Raw genomic sequence first — 17,366 nt, 5'->3', positions numbered from 1 at the left:
TCGTAACACATTAATCCATGGTTAACCAGGGTTTATAATTAACCCACTTTTCCATATTAACATAGTACACCAAATCACAGTATGTCTGCCAACAATCTTGGTTTGGCTGAGACTAATCATTTTCATTAGAAAATCCTGCCTGACAATGATGCCCTGTTCAGTTAAGGCTGGTGCTTTCATCCCAAATAACTTCTGAGATGGCAGCTGTGTTATGGTATCATGAGGAATAAGATGGTGGGTGCTACCTTTGTGGCTTCTTCAACCAAACCAACACAGTGACACTCAGCCCATCTCCTTGATGGCTATATCACCGTTAGCTCTGGTACCTTTGCTAATGAAATTAGGAAGTTCAGAGGAAAGAGAAACGGACAGAATTTGGAATGTAGGAGTCAACAGCAAGAAATGCTATGCGCCAGAGAGGTGGATAAGGCAAAGGTCTTTCCCTAGGCGGTGTTTTATTTCCAAAGGCTGCTTATTATTACCAGGCAGAACTGTTTTTGATACAGACCAGCATTTTTTTATTTTTACAATCTGATTCAATGCACAATTCTTGCTTATCCAAAACAGCGTTTTATAGTTAAAATCTTACTGTTCTACTATGCTCAAACCAAAATCTAACCACAAACATTATGAAACTAGAATCATTTTATCATATTCTGCGGTTGAAAAGCCACCTGGGAAAGGAAACATGCCTTTTGTAAAATATTTGCTTGCTTCTCTAGTAGAATCCATGATGTAAAGGGAATACAGAGAGTCAAGCATAGGATAAATGCAGTAAGTAAAGAGTTCTGAGTATATTGTTGCAAACTAAAATCCTCCAGAGCACTGATGAGCTCTCTGCCAATCCACATAAACCAGTGAGAGATCAGTGAATGCAGCACTACTTTTTCAGTCCCCCCACACCCTCCACTTGCAGCATAATTTGTTATTTGCAATTAGCTATCACTCCTCGTGTGAACTATATCCTGATTTGGGCTTAGGGGAAGAATGTTCTCATGGTTACAAATGCTATTCTGTCTTATTTTGGTGGATTAATCCTTTTCAGGTTTGAGAGGCAGAATGCCACTGGGGTGGAGGGAGCAACAACAGCAATAGCAACACAAGCAAATAAATAGAATTTTGTGGGGTAACGTATATCTCTTTTTCTTATCCTGACATGTTGGTAAAGATGGTACTAATGATATGGCTTTTAACAACATACTATGCTAAAATGCCGTTAGCTAAGCTATGATTCAGTGTCATCTAAACATAGTACTGATTACATAGATTATTTTTGTCAGATAACAGTAAATAGCACAATTGTTCTACTTATCAGACAAATATCTAGTTACAAATGAAACAGAAATGTTGCTATTATGATAACATAACAATTCTCACTAACCCCCCCAATTAACATTGAATATATTTGCTTGTTCATATTTGAATATTTACCTATCTAAACAGAACATATCACCTAGGTCTTAAAACGTACTGTAGGATGACAATTTGCCAGCCATTTTTTCTCATCTGTCATATTTACATTTAGTTTTTTAAAATTATTTTAATTTTTAAAAATGAGAAAGGAAACACCAGTTTCAAGCATGCCTTTATTCCCAACAATTCCTCTGGGTGCCACATGGACTCCAGAGGCATCAATAAATAGGTTGGTGCAACCTAGTGCTTTGTTTGCTTTTGGTGTGTGGATCTTTTGTAATTGGCCGGGCCCACTATGACCACCATTTTGTGAGAGTGCCCATAACCTGCTTTCCACTGCATCAAAAAAGTTGGGGAACCTTAACATTCCCTATAAGAGAATGTTGTTGTAATAGGCCTATATCCCATTTTTTCCTCCCTAATAATTACATTCTCTATTTTTCAGTCATTTTGTTTCCTTCCACTACATATGTGGACTAATAATTTTATATTTAAAGCTCCTTATTCCTTTTAAAGAAAAGATTAGTCTTTTTCTACAAGTTTCCACTTCCGAGTACTTAAATTTACCATTGTCCTATTTAACTGCAACATAATTTAAGCCTATCATAAACTTCATATTCTTACCTTATACTGTTTTGACCCAGAAAACAAGACAGAATAGTCTGCAAAACAATTTTCTAGGATATTCCATTGTATTTTATTACTAGTATACACCAATGACTGCTTGCTGCATTTGGTAAATAGATTAATTTTTAATGTAGCTGTAATATACTTTTAGAACTGCTGATCTTTATATATCTGTGCCACTGTTAACATACAAGATTTGAATATGCTTCTTAATTTCAGAAGTATTCCCCTTGCCCTACAATCACTAGGAACCTTCTGCAGTCTTGAACTCTCTAAAGATGTTAGATGTACAGTTTGCAGAATTTCCAGGTAGCATATTCAGCTTCCAGAATATCTAAACACCATCTGATTCAGATAAATGTTAGGCATAGCATTCTCTGACTTACATACTCACCAGGCCAGTTTTAAACAACCTGAATGGGTGTTCAGCTAAGAATACAGGTTCAGACTGGGGAATTTACAAACAAGGTAAGACTAATATTACCATTATATAGCTGGTTTGAGATTAAATAAACACAACTGAGTGCAGAATTCCAAAATTGATTTCATATGAACATAGCTGTGAGGCTTTGAGGAACATGTAAGATAAAATGCATAGGGAGAAAGAAAAAGTAAAGACAGAAGCAGCAACAACCTACTGAAGTAAAGAATTTTTTTACTAGTTTTTTTTTTTTTTTATGAGCCAAGGCTTAAAATGTACTAATATTTTTTTCCTTTATAATACTTTGAGTATTTTATTGTGACAAGTATTAGAGATTAAGTCATATGTGACTTTGGACAGTATTTAGAAACAGGTATATCAATCTTTACTAATCAATCCTACATATGCACTTGAAAGCAAGCCTCATTATGTTCAATGGTGCTTCATCCCAGGTAAATCTGCACTGTAATCTCAGAATAGACAATTTGGTGCCTCCAGATGTTTTGAACTACAATACCATTTGCCATGCTAATTGAGACTGATGGAGCTGAAGTCCAAAGTGACTGAGAGGCATTCAGCACTACTTCAGCAGTGGTGGAGGGTCTCTACTTTAGTTTCCTCATCCATTTGAGTACTGTATTACAAATAAAGGGTGAAAGATGAATAGGGTAGAGCTAAGACAAACTCACATTGATCTCTGTCTCTTTTCTCTTCAGAGATGGTTGCTTATTTCTGCTGATAGCCAAGCAGCTCATGCCTTAAAATGGATACAGTCCTTTGTATGAAGTACCTGATGTTTTTCTTCTGTCTTCTGGTGTTTGTAAGTATTATTATAGGGTTGTGCTTAAAATAAGTTCCCCCTGAAACCTGGCTCATTGAGATCTGCTTAAGCCTTGTGCATCATCTCAGGTCAGGTCAGTTATCTCATTTTCTAAATCCTGAGATGCCTTCCTTATTGTGTATACAGTGGGAAAACAAACAGGTATGCTTGTAAATTTTAAATTCTTATGAAATAATGAAATGTGGGAAAACTCTGATGGATTGTACTAGAACATAAGCATTGCCTGCTGGATTGGACCCCAGGTCCATCTGTTCCAGCAGCCTGTTTTCATAGTGGCCAACCAACTATACAAGGAAGCCCACTAATCTCCAAGCAGATAGCCTTCAGAGATAGTCATACTGCCATCAGCATTAATAATAATTGTTTCCCATGACTTCCATGAATTTGTCCTTCCATGAATTTGTCCAACCCTTTTTTGAAGCCAGTCAAGCTGGTAGCCAACACCAATCTTGTGGCAGCAAATTCCAAAGTTTAATTACATGTTCTGTAAAAAAAAATTCCTTTTGTCTGTTCTGATTCTTCCAGGATTCAGTTTCATAGGGTGACTTCTGGTTTTAGTATTTTGAGAAGGGGAAAATAGCTTCTCCTTGTCCACTTTATCCACACCATGCGTAATTCTGTATACCTCAATCATGTCCCATCTTATTCACCTCCTTCCTAGACTAAAAAGCCCCAAATGTTGCAACCTTTATTTATAGGGAAGCTGCTCCAGCCTCTTGATCATCTTAGTTACTCTCCTCTGAATCTTCTGCAGCACCACTATATCCTTTTTGAGGTGCAGCAACCAGAACTGCATACAATATTCCAGATGTGGCCACACCATTGATTTATATAAGGACATTATGATATTGGTGCCTCTATTTTCAATACCGTATTTATTATCCCTAACATGCTGTGGGCCTTTTCTATAGCAGATGCACACTGTGTCGACACTTCATTGAACTGTTTACCATTACTCCAAGATCTCTTTCCTTGTCAGTCACCGTTAGCTTTGATCCCATTAATTTGTATGAGTAGTTAGGATTTTTGGCATCAATGTGTATTATTTTATACTTGCTCACATTGAATGATATCTGCTATTTGTTTTCTGTCATGCTGTTTTCTATGGTTTTATGTGCAATTTTGTATGTCCAAGACAACCCTAAGTAAATACTCAAATCTTTAAAACATCAATTCTCAATCTGTGCTCTGTAGATCAACATTGGTCTGGAGAGATTCACCAGGTGATCCACCACAACCTCTACAAAATCACCAGCAATCAGCAGGAAGTTTGGCTGGGACTAACTAGCCTCTTTCACTTAAGAAAAATAGTAACTTGCTGTTCAGTAGATAATTTCTATTTTTCTTTCTGAAGGGAAGAGGCCAAATACAGATAGTCCTCACTTAACAACCATTCATTTAGTGACAGTTCGAAGTTACAACAGTGCTAAAGAAATGGGCTTACAACAGTGCTAAAGAAAGGGACTTACAACCAGTCCTTCCGCTTACAACCATTGCAGCACCCTCATAGTCACCTGATCGTGACCCAGGTGCTTGGCAACCAGCTCGCACTTAGGACGGTTGCAGCATCCTGGGGTCACATGATCACTGTTTATGACCTTCCCAGCTGGCTTCTGGCAAGCAAAATCAATGGGAAACGGCGTGATTCATTTAATGGCCACGGTGATTTGCTTAATGACTGCTGCAAAAAAGGTTGTAAAATCAGGTGCAACTCACTTAACAACTGCCCTGCTTAACAATTTTCCGGTCCCTATTGTGATCGTTATGTGAGGACTACCTGTAGTTAGATATGTTGAAAAACAGTCCACCTTGAGTGGGATCTACAGTCAATATCCTTCCAATACTGCCATTTCCTACTGAAATAGAATCCTTGCAGGCCTTGCCTGCCAAAGGATTTTTCACAGAACGCTGAAATGTGTCTGTTAAAGATGTACTTTGCTGTCCAGATAGCAGCCTCACAGACCTCCCACAAATCTTGACTGAAATTACCACCCAACCTCCCTTGCCATATGAGCCACTATTCCCCTGCAAACTGGATTCCTAAGGGAATACTATTTCCTCATCAGAAACACACTTAGTTAAGTTGAAAGCCACTAGAATTTTACAGAGGACTTTTACATTGAATGGTTATTCTGTATATTTTTCAGATCGGGGCACTCTGCCTTATTTTTGTGGCTATCTGGGTGATCATTGACCCTAAAAGAATTCTGGATATCTCTCCCAGCTACTTCTTAACTGTAGCAGCTTGTATTGTCATCCTTGTGGGTCTACTGCTCTCATGGCTGAGCTACGTGGGCATATATGCAACTGTTGCTGAAGATGTAAAGCTGCTGCGGTGTGTAAGTTGAGGGTGTTCACTGGGATTGAAGACTGAATATTTATGCAAACATACATTACAAGATTTCTAAGCTTGGAATCCATATCATGGACCTGAAACATTATATGCCAGTGGCTAAGAATAATGCAATCTGGTAGTTAGTCCTGAATATTTCTGCTAGCTGCAGAATAAATGATTATGAGAAAATGAATTTTAGGATCAAAGCATTACATTACTGACATTGTCAGTAACAGAGATCTCCTGATTAGGTTGACACCTGGCATCCAGCTCTAACATTATGTATGGAAGAGATGGGCCTAATTTTGCTTGCTGTTTTCACTTTACAGTTCTCCATATTGATCCTGGTGATCTTCATTGTGGAACTTCTGGTTGCTATACTCCTTTATTTCTTTGCAGAAAAGGTAATAATGAGCCAGGGCTTGGAGCATATGTCTGTGTATGCATGTGCACCTATGCTTGCAAATTTCTCATCTTTGTTGCTTCCTTTGCTATCCTGAAGCCTCCAAAACAGTTTTGTTTTTACCACTTTTAGAACTCATTTTCTCTATACGAGTATAGGCTTTTTCCATGCAGACGTATCTTTGAATTAATAGAATCAAACTTGCCAGAGAGGATCATGGGGAATAGATTGCTTATTGAATCTGTCCTGCACTGGCCTTGTGGATGAATCTAGAGAAAAAGGAAAAAGCCCCCTCTTTGGCTTCATATGCTTAATAACTGGCAAAAGAATATTTGGAAGATGTAACTGCTGATATAAAACTTCACAGGCTTCTGCATCCCTATCCATGTCTAGCATATCCACTTGAGGCTTTGTACTTTGTACTTTGTACTTCATAGCTGGATAAACTGTTCTTTTTTCCAGATCCGCAATGAATATCTTGTGAATCAGCTGGTCGCATATTATACAGGAGACAAAGGCACTAATGCATACTCTAAAGCTTTAAATGGCTTCATGATCATGGTAAAGCTAATCAAGGATCTTCAATAATTTTATCTTAAGCTCATGAGATTTTGTCAATAATGAACATTAAGAATGTTTGCAAAATGGTATATATCCACATTATGTAAAATCAATGTACTACTTAATATTATATAAAACTCTTCTATCAAATGCAACAAGTTCTCTGGTTCTGTTGCATGGAAAGACGAATTGGGATTTAAACGTTATGACTCAGTTTGAACTCTATATGATAAAAAAAATCCTTTTAAATCTGTTTCAGCAAATGATCAAGAATTGGCTATTAAAATAAACTACACTTCCCTAAAATAATATTATGCAAACTGAAGTGTTTTATACTATTTTGAAGGAGTTCTAATCAAATTGGGGCATATTATCATTTGTTTGAACATTTTTGAGGAAACTGGAAAGATTGTACAATCATTTTTAATAATTAATATTACTGTAGCTTTAAGTCTATTTTTCCAAGGACATATAAGATGGGCAACACAATAAATTAAATTTCGCTTTGTTGTTAGGTCCCAAGTGTAATATACTGTAGCAAAACAGTGAAAAGCTAAAGTACATCTTTCTTTGGATCCATGGTACTTGAAACTATAACATATAATAATGGCTAAAAAATTAACATAGCACAAAAGAGTCTTGAACAATCCTTTGATTCTTAAATCAGAAGGTTTCACTCACATTTAGTCTCTATTTTTTAATCATATCAACAAAAACTCGTAACTGATTACTGTGTCTCTATAGAAATATATTTTGGATAGAAATATTTAATATAGTTTAAAATATTGCTCTGTCTTTAAAATTAAGTGTGTGTGTGTATGCTTGTATGCATGTATGTATGTGTGTATATATGTATATGTGTGTGTGTGAGTATATAAATAATGGAGAAGAGGTGCTTTTGTGCAGTTTTCTTCTTTTTGGGTTGTTTTTTATTTTCAGTATTTTGATTATTACTATATATATAAATTAACATTTTAAAAAGGGATTTGCAATGTTCAAGTCACTATACAAAGGATACATCTTCAACTAGCATATAGTACAAATGATTGTGATGGGGGATGCCTATCACAGATCCCTGAAGAGATGCTGAGAAGTTACATCATAGGTCCCATTTGATGGAGGGTAGAACTAGCCTGGGCAATCAACCTATAAATAAGCATCTGTGTATAAGGAACAGAATTTGCTTGTGGCTGATGGTCAGCAGAAAGAAGCGTTAAATATGCTTAGCTTCATCCTACCCTATGTTTCTGAAATGCCTACCCAATCATATTGGCCCTTCTGAATTAAGACTTGTAGTTCTTCTTGTGAGTACCCCATGCTCTGTGCATTTGTACAGAAATACTGGAAACCTTGGGTCACATGACCTGAACTTTTCCTTTCTGCATTTACATGCTTACAGTTAGATGCCTCCAAATCCTGCATCCCCTGTCCCCACTACTTGGTGTCATGCTATTTTCTCCCTCCCTTACAAGATTCAGTTAAAGCCCTACAGATCATGCTCGCAAGATACCTTTCAGACATATTCCTATGATGGACTCCTAATGTCCATCATAGGAATATGTTTGAAAGGTATCTCCCTCATCTCTAAAATGCATCCCACCACTGAAGAAGTCAAACCATTCCTATTTGCATACCCAGTCATTCAAGCAAATATTCAAATCTCAGATATATCTGGATTGTTTTTCTTTATATTTACTTTATTTAAAGCAAAGATACATTTTCAGAAAAGATAATATCAATAAGTAGTCAGAGAATTACTGAAGTTATACAATTAATGCTCAATATAACATTAATAAAAAATAAACCACACCAAGTGAAGTACATTAAGTTGCTTTTATGACATGAAAAAGTAGTATAAATTTTTAAGCATAGTGCCAAAATCTCCACTATATTATTATTTATAAATATTAAAAAAGAAGAAAAAGAAAAAAAAAGCAAATAGGGGAAAATACTACTAAAAATAGTATAGATAAATATTTAATTTCTGATTTTCCCCATCTTTGTACTCCAATTGATTTACAATATTTATTAACATAAACTTTAGAAAAAGTTTTTAAAAACTTTAGGTGTTTGTATTTGACTTGCTGTGTAATACAGGTACAGAGGTACCTCTAGTTACGAACACCCCCCCTTACGAATTTTTTGAGATACGACCAGCTCCGGCCCCAAAAATTTACCTCGTGTTGCGAACCACCTCGAGTTATGAACCAGATCCGCGCCCATTTTCCACCCGTTCTATGTGGTCCGCGGCCGTTTTTCCGCTCTGCCGCGTGGTCCGCGGTCGTTTTTCCGCCCCTGCCGCGTGGTCTGCGGACGCCGGAACGGATTAACGGTAATTACATTGAACCTTATGGGAAAATTTGCCTCGTGTTGTGACCAATTCGAGTTGCAACCAGAGTCACGGAACGGATTAAATTCGTAACTCGAGGTTCCACTGTAGTCCCCAGTTTAAGAATGAGTTCCATTCCCAAGGTCTGTCCTTAAGTCAGATTTGTATGTAATCTGGGACAGTATTATTGTACAATACTTTATAAGTAGTATGGTGTAATGAACTCAAACGATTGCATATTTAACTGGAATCATTGTGTATTTAACTTGAATTTTTGTGATGGAATGGAATTATGAAGGCCAGGCTCAGGAAGATAAACATTTTCTTAGCTCGCCGGAGGAGTATGGGAGCTACAAGAGGATGAGACTGGCACCTCCCTGAGGAATTCACACTGTTGTGACTGGCTGACTTGGGAAATGGGGTTTCAGTCTGGGAAGATTCTTGCTAGAGGTTGTAGCTAATAAACATAGCTGAACTGAATTTGCATTGTCTCTTGGAGTTCCTTGGGCTAGGCCTGACAATTTTGCTACAGTAGGCTCCGTTCTTAACTATGGGTTAAACTGGGCATTTTTAAGCTGGGGACTACCTGTATATGGTATATGTGGAAGCCATTCTTGCTTAAATTTAATTAAACTTCTATTATGTATATATACAGGTAGCCCTCGTTTAGCAAGTACAATTGGGATGAACAGCAATGTTGTTAAAGAGGTTGCTAAGTGGGAAATCACATGACCATGACTGTGTTTTCCTTTTCCCCACTCCCCTCCCCCTTTGGAATGTTTACCCTGGGCTGGGGTTCTACATCTTCTACATCTTATTTCTTATGAGAATTAATCTGATATAGAAAGAACAAAGAAAGAAGGGTGTCCATAGATACAGCTATACTAAGAAAGAAAAACAGTAAATAATGCAAACTAAAGAAAATTACCTTTTCTAAATATATGAGCTTTATGGCCACCTACCATTATTACTGGACATTCTTATGAAATTATCAGAATATGATACTATTTATAGACAGCCTAATGTCACTACCCTTGAATTCTTGTAAATACGTATTAGCAAAATAAAATAAATAATCCCAGTAATTGTAGAGAGAAATGGTTGCAATGACTTTTAGAAACTCAGATAGCAAAAAGCATCCAGAAGAAAGTAGCCTAGCTCAATTAAACAACTTTAGGGTAGGGGACTAAGATTTTATTTAATACTTTTATTATTTTTTAGTTTCAGTGTTGTGGAATTTTAGGACCGGAAGATTTTCAAAGTGCTGAATTTTTCAGAGAACAACAGCCAGATGACTTATGGCCACATGCTTGTTGTACTCGAGCCATGCCCCCAGAACCTGATGCCATTCTGGATGTGACGCTCTGCCAGCAAAACAAAGCTGGATATCTCAATAATATAGTAAGGATGTTTGCTTATCTGCATGTTATACAGTCACCTTAATCTTGTTTTTATGTACTTAGGCAAACAATTATAGAAGGTAATTTACTGATAACAGTTAAATAGGTCCTTTATTGATATAATTGCTGTCCTGCCTTGGACTCTAATAATGTAAGTGTCAGCATTTGCATTTTTAAAATGCTCATATGTATGTCTGCCAACAAAGAATGTTGAGTCTCTTACAAAGTTTAGCATCTTATTTGTCAACACTGACTCGAAGGTGCGCACACACATAATTATTAAGAGAGACAGTTCTGTCTAGTGGTTAAGAAGCTGGATTAGGAGTGGGGAAACCCAAATTCTAGTTGCACCTTAGACACAGAAACCAGCTGGGTGACCTTGGGCCAGTTACTCTCTCTCTCAGTCCTAGGAACTTTTGATATGGGTTGACAAGACTTCATGGACTTGTCCATATAGTTGCCAGGAGTCAAGACTGATTTAAAGGCACCCTGCTTCCAAAAAAGTGCTTAAGATGCCATTGAAATATCTTTGATCATCTATTTTATTTGTGTGTGTCAGCTTTACAACTTAACAGTTGCTTTTCAGCGTATACAGTTCAGTTCAGTTTGAAACTACCAGTATCAGATAGCCCAAATATGGTGCTTAAGATGGGCCCTACTTTTCTTTTGAAGAAATTATCAGGACATGCAGAAAGGATAAGAAACAATTCTCTGCTAACCAGGGATGTAGTATCACAAGCCCTTCCACAAGCCAACATCTTGAGACAGATTCATACTATGTATTTGGCTATTTAATTAATGTTGATGGGGAAATTTTCATAATTATTCTTTTTGTTTATTGCAGGGCTGCTTCTCTACAATTGAATATTTATTTGATTGGTATATGTGGACTCTTGTGGGCTGTAGTTTAGGAGTACTAGCTGCTGAGGTAAGCAGGGTTGAGTCTATATGTAAAGGAAGCCTCATATTTTCCTTGGGGCCTCTCTATTATTAGGTTCAGTAATGTGTTTCATTTGGCTTGATTTAATGTGTAGTCTTTCCAGGTAGTCATGATTTGGTGCAAACCATGGCTAACACAAATTATAGCTTCAAATGATCAGCAACAGGGCTTTGATGTATTGGTTTTTCATTTGCAATATATACCTTCTGAAGATTTTCCATAAAAGATGGAATATACATTTATTAAATAAATAAATTTTACTTTGGGTTATAATCATGGGCACAGAAAAATACTTCCCTTGATATTTCAAAATCTCTTGGAGGAATATATCAGAGTATACTCTGAAGTAAAATTTTATTTTAGTGTGAAGTAACTAGCTCTGGGTAATAAGTACTCACACCTGTGGGGTGTGGTGGGTGGATGACAGAGCAAGGCATATAATCAATGCAGTGTTGGGTATTTTGAGAGATGCTCTCGGTTAAGATGCTGACTGATGTTTGTAAGTATTGTAAATATTGTACAGTAAATAAGGTCTGTTGCTAAGATAGTCTGAAGGCTGTTTCTTTGGCACACGGAATGCCACAACGCGATATATTCTGACAGAATAAAGATGTGATAAAGCAGCATATAGATGGCTCCACACAAAAAAGTGGAATCTTTGCAAGTATCAGAAAGAAAGAACTGGATTACAGCCAAAATATTGGGGGGGAGGGACTAGTTTTTTCCTAAATATTCTGATTTCTTGCTTCTCCTTTATCACATCAGACAAAATTTCCTTTTGGAAAGGGGAAATTTGCTTCTTAAATGTTTTTGTTCTAGCTTAAACAAAAGCCCTAAGGCAGCCCTAAGAACTAACACATCCATCTTGATTTTTGTTTCAGATATTTACCATGGCGACTGCATGGTACCTGCATCGCAAATTAGATGATTGATCTAATTATCTAATTCTGGAGAAAATTAAACATATAATATTGGGAAATTTTATCAGTATCTCATGTTTCAGTCAAACTAGATAATCCATAACTTGCAGGAATGGGCCCAGCTGGGAAATCATATCTTCTCCCAAGCCTTTAGGGTAGGTACAAGGAACTTGCAGCCACGGTATAGCTGTGGAAATCCTAAAGTGGACCACCAGTGTCATCTTCTCAAGCCCTGCCCCCACCTTTTCACCTCAGTGCTAAGGAAAGCTTCCTTGCCAGCATGAGCAGAGAAATGCCTCTTGCCTTCTAAAGCTCCCCTCCCTAATACATGTTGGCCCACTGGAGGAAGGTATATATGGGAGACTCATAGTAAATTGAGCTCATACTAAGTATTTCATCCCTGCTTTAAATGCCTTGATTTGGTACCTTAATAGTTCTCATTTTAGACCATCAGTGTCCATGTTTTATCTGCATTGCTGTGCTTGTAGGGACATACTAGTACCATTTGTACATTGCAACATTTGAGCGGGCAGTGAACAGGTGCTAGGTGCAAAAATGAGTAAGTGGTGACAGGAACTCAGAGAACCACTACCTTTACTGCTGTTTGGTGAAAGGAAGCACTTGATGGCACTTGAATGTTACAGCAGTTCTGGCAGTCTATTTGACTGCAGTGCATGGAATGGTATGAGTGTGAGACAGAGAGATTATCCCATTCCTTATCTCAGGCAATAAAAAATTATCAATCAGCAACTTTGTCAATTTAACTTGGGAAGTTGTTCAAAGGGGTCTATAGGTAGGTTCAAAAAAGTCAAGATGGTGATTGCAACTGCGTGATCAAAGCTGTACCCCCTTTTTACTTGTGTCATGGCCACCATCTTGACTTTTTGAACCTACCTGTGGACATCCCTGGAGTTGTTCCTTGATTATGGCAATACACAAACATGATAGATAAATAAATACACAAAGTGAAACTCAGAAATATCCCTTAAAAATAGAATAAAAGCAAAACAAATGCCATAGTACTATTATTAACAGCCTGTAAAACAGTATACTACAGTCACTCATGCCGTAGTCACCTCATGGCTCTGCCCTTGAAGACTACTTGAAGTTTCAACTGGTCCAGAATGTAGTGGCATGGGCAGTAATAGGCATGCATCAGTGAGTTATGTTACACTCACCACCTCAAGATCCTCATGGACCCAAGAAGTTGGGCTTCCAGGTGAGGTTCTATGGCAGACTAGACATTTCTGAAGAAGCAGAGATGGTGCTGCAGTAGTGAATGGCAGCCAGTAGTGATTTCTGGCCAGCAAAGTCTTTCCAGATAAAAGAGAGACTAAGAGATTATCCACCTGCACTCTGGACTGCTGCTCCTTGTAAGGAGACTGCAGGATGGAATTCCTGTGGTTTTCTCATGAGTAGAGTGGCAAGGGGTCAAAGAAGAAACAGCACGCTTGCATGAGCAAGCACAGCCTTTTAAAGGACACTAAGTTCAACCAAACCCTCACTTTCTTAATCACTTTCAGATACAATCGATTTACAGTTGAAAAGAAGTCTTTGAAAACAGCGGGACAAAAAGTCAAAAGAGAGGGAAAAAGGAAAAGCTTGCCTTTTACTTTCATCTTTGTAGTTGATTTACTTTTACTTTTGGATTATAAATAAAAGAACAGCGATCACCAGAAAAACTGCAAGTCTTGGTGAGGGAAGGAGAAGATCGTTGGAGCAACCAACAAAAATGGAATTACTCCAGAAATATTACAGAAGATGCTTGAAGAGATGGGGAAGCAGGTATCTGAATTTGTCAAATCTATTAAAAGTGAGCTGGTTGCCTGTGAAGTGAAAATGGATGAAAGGTTTGTAAATATGAAAGAGGAGATGAAAGAAGTTACCAAAACAATATGAAGAATCTATAGGATAACTTACAGGAGAAGTTAAATTAATGACAAAGTAGAAATTTTAGAAAGTAAAACAGAAATAATAAACAGATATGGAAAAAGACTTAGACAATCTGGCATTACTGGAATTGAGAGAAAAAAGAATTTTGCTTGAGATTTAGAGCAGTTCCAGAGGATCCTATAGAAGACACCAGAGAAAAGGTTGTTCAGTCTTTAACAAACTTTTTGGACTGGGATGAAGATGATATGGAGGCAGAAATCAACGAAGTGTACTGTATAGAATCAACATACAAAATCAACTAAAGCTTGATGAAAAATATTCAAGAACTCTTTATCAGACAGGATGGATAAAAAACAACCAACCAAATAAACAGCCAGCCAACCTATTAGAATAATGAAAATGGGATGGGAAAGAAAAATTATGGCAATCTTAAACTAAGAAGACTTAATGGCCACATTTTTCCTCCCTTTTTTCTCTTAACCATCTGAGCATCCTGACTCTGTTTCAGTACGCTACATGTATCTTGTAGTCCATGGGATACAGGCAACAATAAGTTGGCTTCCAAGATCCTAGATTCTCTAGATCAAGATTGTAGCTAGCACAGCTTAATGTGAGCATGCTTGGATCAAAACTGATGCAGGGAATGCTGCATGCAACAGGCGTATGACTAAGGCGAGTTATCTAGTCTATACTATCTCTGTCCTATTAAAAATATTATACAAATGCTTCCGTTGACCATATCCTTGTTAGAAAATGTGGTTAGTATCTATGGGTCCACCTGTTGATGATTGGGGCATATGGAATATTCTGACTATCATTACCAAGAAGAGTAATGGTAAAGAGTGTGGATTAACAAATGAAATGAAAGAAGCAAAAATAAATTCATTGCATATGTGAAACAAAGAGAAAGTGGAAGGATGAAAAAGATACGAATAAAGGTGGTACAATCTTGTGGAATGGAACTGATGAACACATATAAGGAAGTGAAGGGGTTTAATTGGGAATAAAATCAGTGGCATCTGCAGCAGGTTCAGTGAAAGCAGCACTGTCATAAGCCTTACTCCTTTTGTACATGCATCACAAGGGGCAGCAGCGCTTGTGGCACAGTGGCAAAATGCTGCTTCGATCATTTTGGCAAACCAGCAGGAGCCTGTGGACACCCATGTCTAAAATGTATGCTCCCTGAAACTGAGTATCATATAGATTGTTGTATATATGAAAGTAGGAATGTATATATTGGTGTTAGTTGCATGTTATGCTATAGTGTACAGTGATAATGGGATAACAGGGATGACTTTGGGAAAAAATAATGCTTACTAATTAAGGAATATGGTTGGGGTAAGCGAGAAGGAATGATTACATTCTTTTAGGAGATATGAATGAATGGGATGGAATGAGATTAGAGAGAGTACAAAAAAGTTATTGGGTCAATTAATGAGAATGCTGATTGGTGAACATCTGTCTGAAAAAAGATCTGTTTATTTCAAATACATGCTTCAACCTTAAGTCTATTTGTTTGTATACATGACAAAATCACAACTGATTGTTTATGATGGAAGATATGAGGGTGATGAGAGATTCTGAATGTAGGACAGACAAATGTCAAGAGAGGAACTTAGGAAAGATGGACATGTACCCAAACTAATCATTATTGTGACTTTATTGTTAACAGGGAATGCTGCATGTGCACAGGTATAACTAGGTGCTAAGCTAGTCTACTCTTTGTAGATTAGTCTGGTTGGAATAATGCCTTTTGTCGGCATGGATGTTATGGAACATAGGCTGAAACTGATAGAATCCAACTTGCTTGAGAAGAAAATGGGAAAATGTGGCCTTAAGAAGCAATGACTCTTAAGAGATACCAGTACTTTGGCTGCAATTGCTAAAGCTCCCATTTGGAGGATGTGACAGCAGATGCCGCAGGCTTATAATCAAGTCATTATATTCATATGAAGCAATTGAAGGATAACAATTCTAAATGTTCTCTCTTCAGCTGACATGACTAGCTTTGGACTGAGATGAATGAGGACTACCAGGGAGACAACAGCTGTGATTTGTTCACTAGAATTTCCCACAATTTCATGATCACAGTAAAGTTAATTAAAGGACTGTAGTACAGTGTTTTGGGTTACAACGGGTGCATCCACAACAAGCATGTAGTATGAGTGGTTAGGAGGAAGAAATGTCTTATGATCATTGTTTCCTGTACAGATAATAAGAATATTGCATCTCTGTATAAGATCAAGGCTGGAGCTAGCCTTGGCAATCAGTTTCTAAAAGGCATTTGTGCATGAGAAGGAATTTCTGCCTGCAGCTGAAATTAAACCGAAAGCAGTGATCTTAGAAATACATTGGCAATTAACCTGTAAAGGCCTGTTTCCAGAAAACAGACTCTTGAGAAATATTATGTATAAATGTAAATGGTAACATTCTAGGAATCTATGTTTTGTAAAAATGGAGGGAAAGGAAGTTTCTGTAAAAAAGAAGGGGCCTCCCTAACCAATACATTATTTAAATGTTGTACTCTCCCTCGGTATTATGCTTTCTGAAATGGCTCACAACATCAAAATTTTATTATTATAATGAGAACACAGTAACAAAATGAAATAAAATAAAAACTGCAGCAAAAAGAACAGCAAAGTAAATGCTGGCTCCCTCAGTTAAGGTCTATGAGTATTGGTAGTTGAGGCACAAATCCAAAGCAGATGTCCCCAACTGGTATTTGGACTTGTTCCCATGGTATATGTTATGTATGAATTTTCAGCTTAGTCTTCAAAAAGAATATTAAAGCTGGCAGGTTTTGCAATCTTTCCCAAGCTCTGTAAGAATTCCATAAATAGAAAACATCAAGCAGGAGGATGAGTATAGGGAGGCAAATGTTCAGTTGTATGCATTTGTGACTGAGTGAGAACTACCAATCAGAGAATAACTTCTTTTACTTGTACTTAAGAGTAGTTTCAACAGTGGCAAAACATATGTGAAGCAACTGAGTCGTGTCTGGCACAAGGTACCTTTTCTGACATTGGATCTCTTAAGTTTGAGAATTTCACTTTTCTCTTCTCTGAGATGTTCTCTATGTCTTAGGAATTGTCTTACTCTGGAAACCAGCGGCACTTCTCATCCTCTTTGTGTGTTTCCAAACAAGTAGTTTTCTATGAGATCTGTTCAGTGTGAGACTTACACCAACTCTCAAGCTCCACCCGTTTCATTAATAGTTTTCAGTTGCATTTGTGCATTCAAATTTGATGCTGAAAAGTTGCGTGAGACTGCAGATGCAGCACCT

The 17,366-nt window shown here is 37.4% G+C and overlaps 1 protein-coding gene across 6 annotated transcripts; it reads left to right on the top strand.

Annotated features, from left to right (window-relative positions):
- The first annotated feature begins 558 nt into the window (after positions 1–558).
- LOC103068069 (tetraspanin-18-like) lies at positions 559–12,289 on the top strand. Of its 6 annotated transcripts, XM_088154075.1 has the most exons (10): positions 560–774; positions 1,046–1,126; positions 2,260–2,349; positions 3,178–3,281; positions 5,450–5,641; positions 5,967–6,041; positions 6,503–6,601; positions 10,152–10,331; positions 11,175–11,258; positions 12,152–12,289. In XM_088154075.1, exons 4-10 carry the CDS (start codon positions 3,225–3,227, stop codon positions 12,200–12,202), a joined length of 738 nt encoding a protein of 245 aa, XP_088010201.1. In that variant the 5' UTR covers positions 560–774; positions 1,046–1,126; positions 2,260–2,349; positions 3,178–3,224; the 3' UTR covers positions 12,203–12,289. The 6 variants fall into 6 exon arrangements, with proteins under 6 accessions (XP_088010202.1, XP_088010201.1, XP_088010200.1 ...); XM_088154074.1 differs by lacking the exon at positions 2,260–2,349; XM_088154073.1 differs by having other exon boundaries at positions 560–1,126.
- The last annotated feature ends 5,077 nt before the right edge of the window (positions 12,290–17,366 follow it).

This window comes from Python bivittatus, unplaced genomic scaffold (genome assembly GCF_059951505.1).
Source record: "Python bivittatus isolate LINGU-HERP-01145 unplaced genomic scaffold, Pbiv_v1 ctg000700_np1212, whole genome shotgun sequence".
Taxonomy (NCBI): domain Eukaryota; kingdom Metazoa; phylum Chordata; class Lepidosauria; order Squamata; family Pythonidae; genus Python; species Python bivittatus.
The sequence above is the reverse complement of the archived record's forward strand: the minus strand, read 5'-3'. Positions and strand labels throughout refer to the sequence as shown.

Bases quoted from the DNA above. Each gene is read 5' to 3' on its own strand.
- LOC103068069 (XM_088154074.1), top strand. From the start codon at position 3,225: ATGGATACAGTCCTTTGTATGAAGTACCTGATGTTTTTCTTCTGTCTT. The intron at 5,642-5,966 runs GTAAGTTGAGGG...TTCACTTTACAG, and splicing joins ATGTAAAGCTGCTGCGGTGT to TTCTCCATATTGATCCTGGT. The intron at 6,042-6,502 runs GTAATAATGAGC...TCTTTTTTCCAG, and splicing joins TTTATTTCTTTGCAGAAAAG to ATCCGCAATGAATATCTTGT.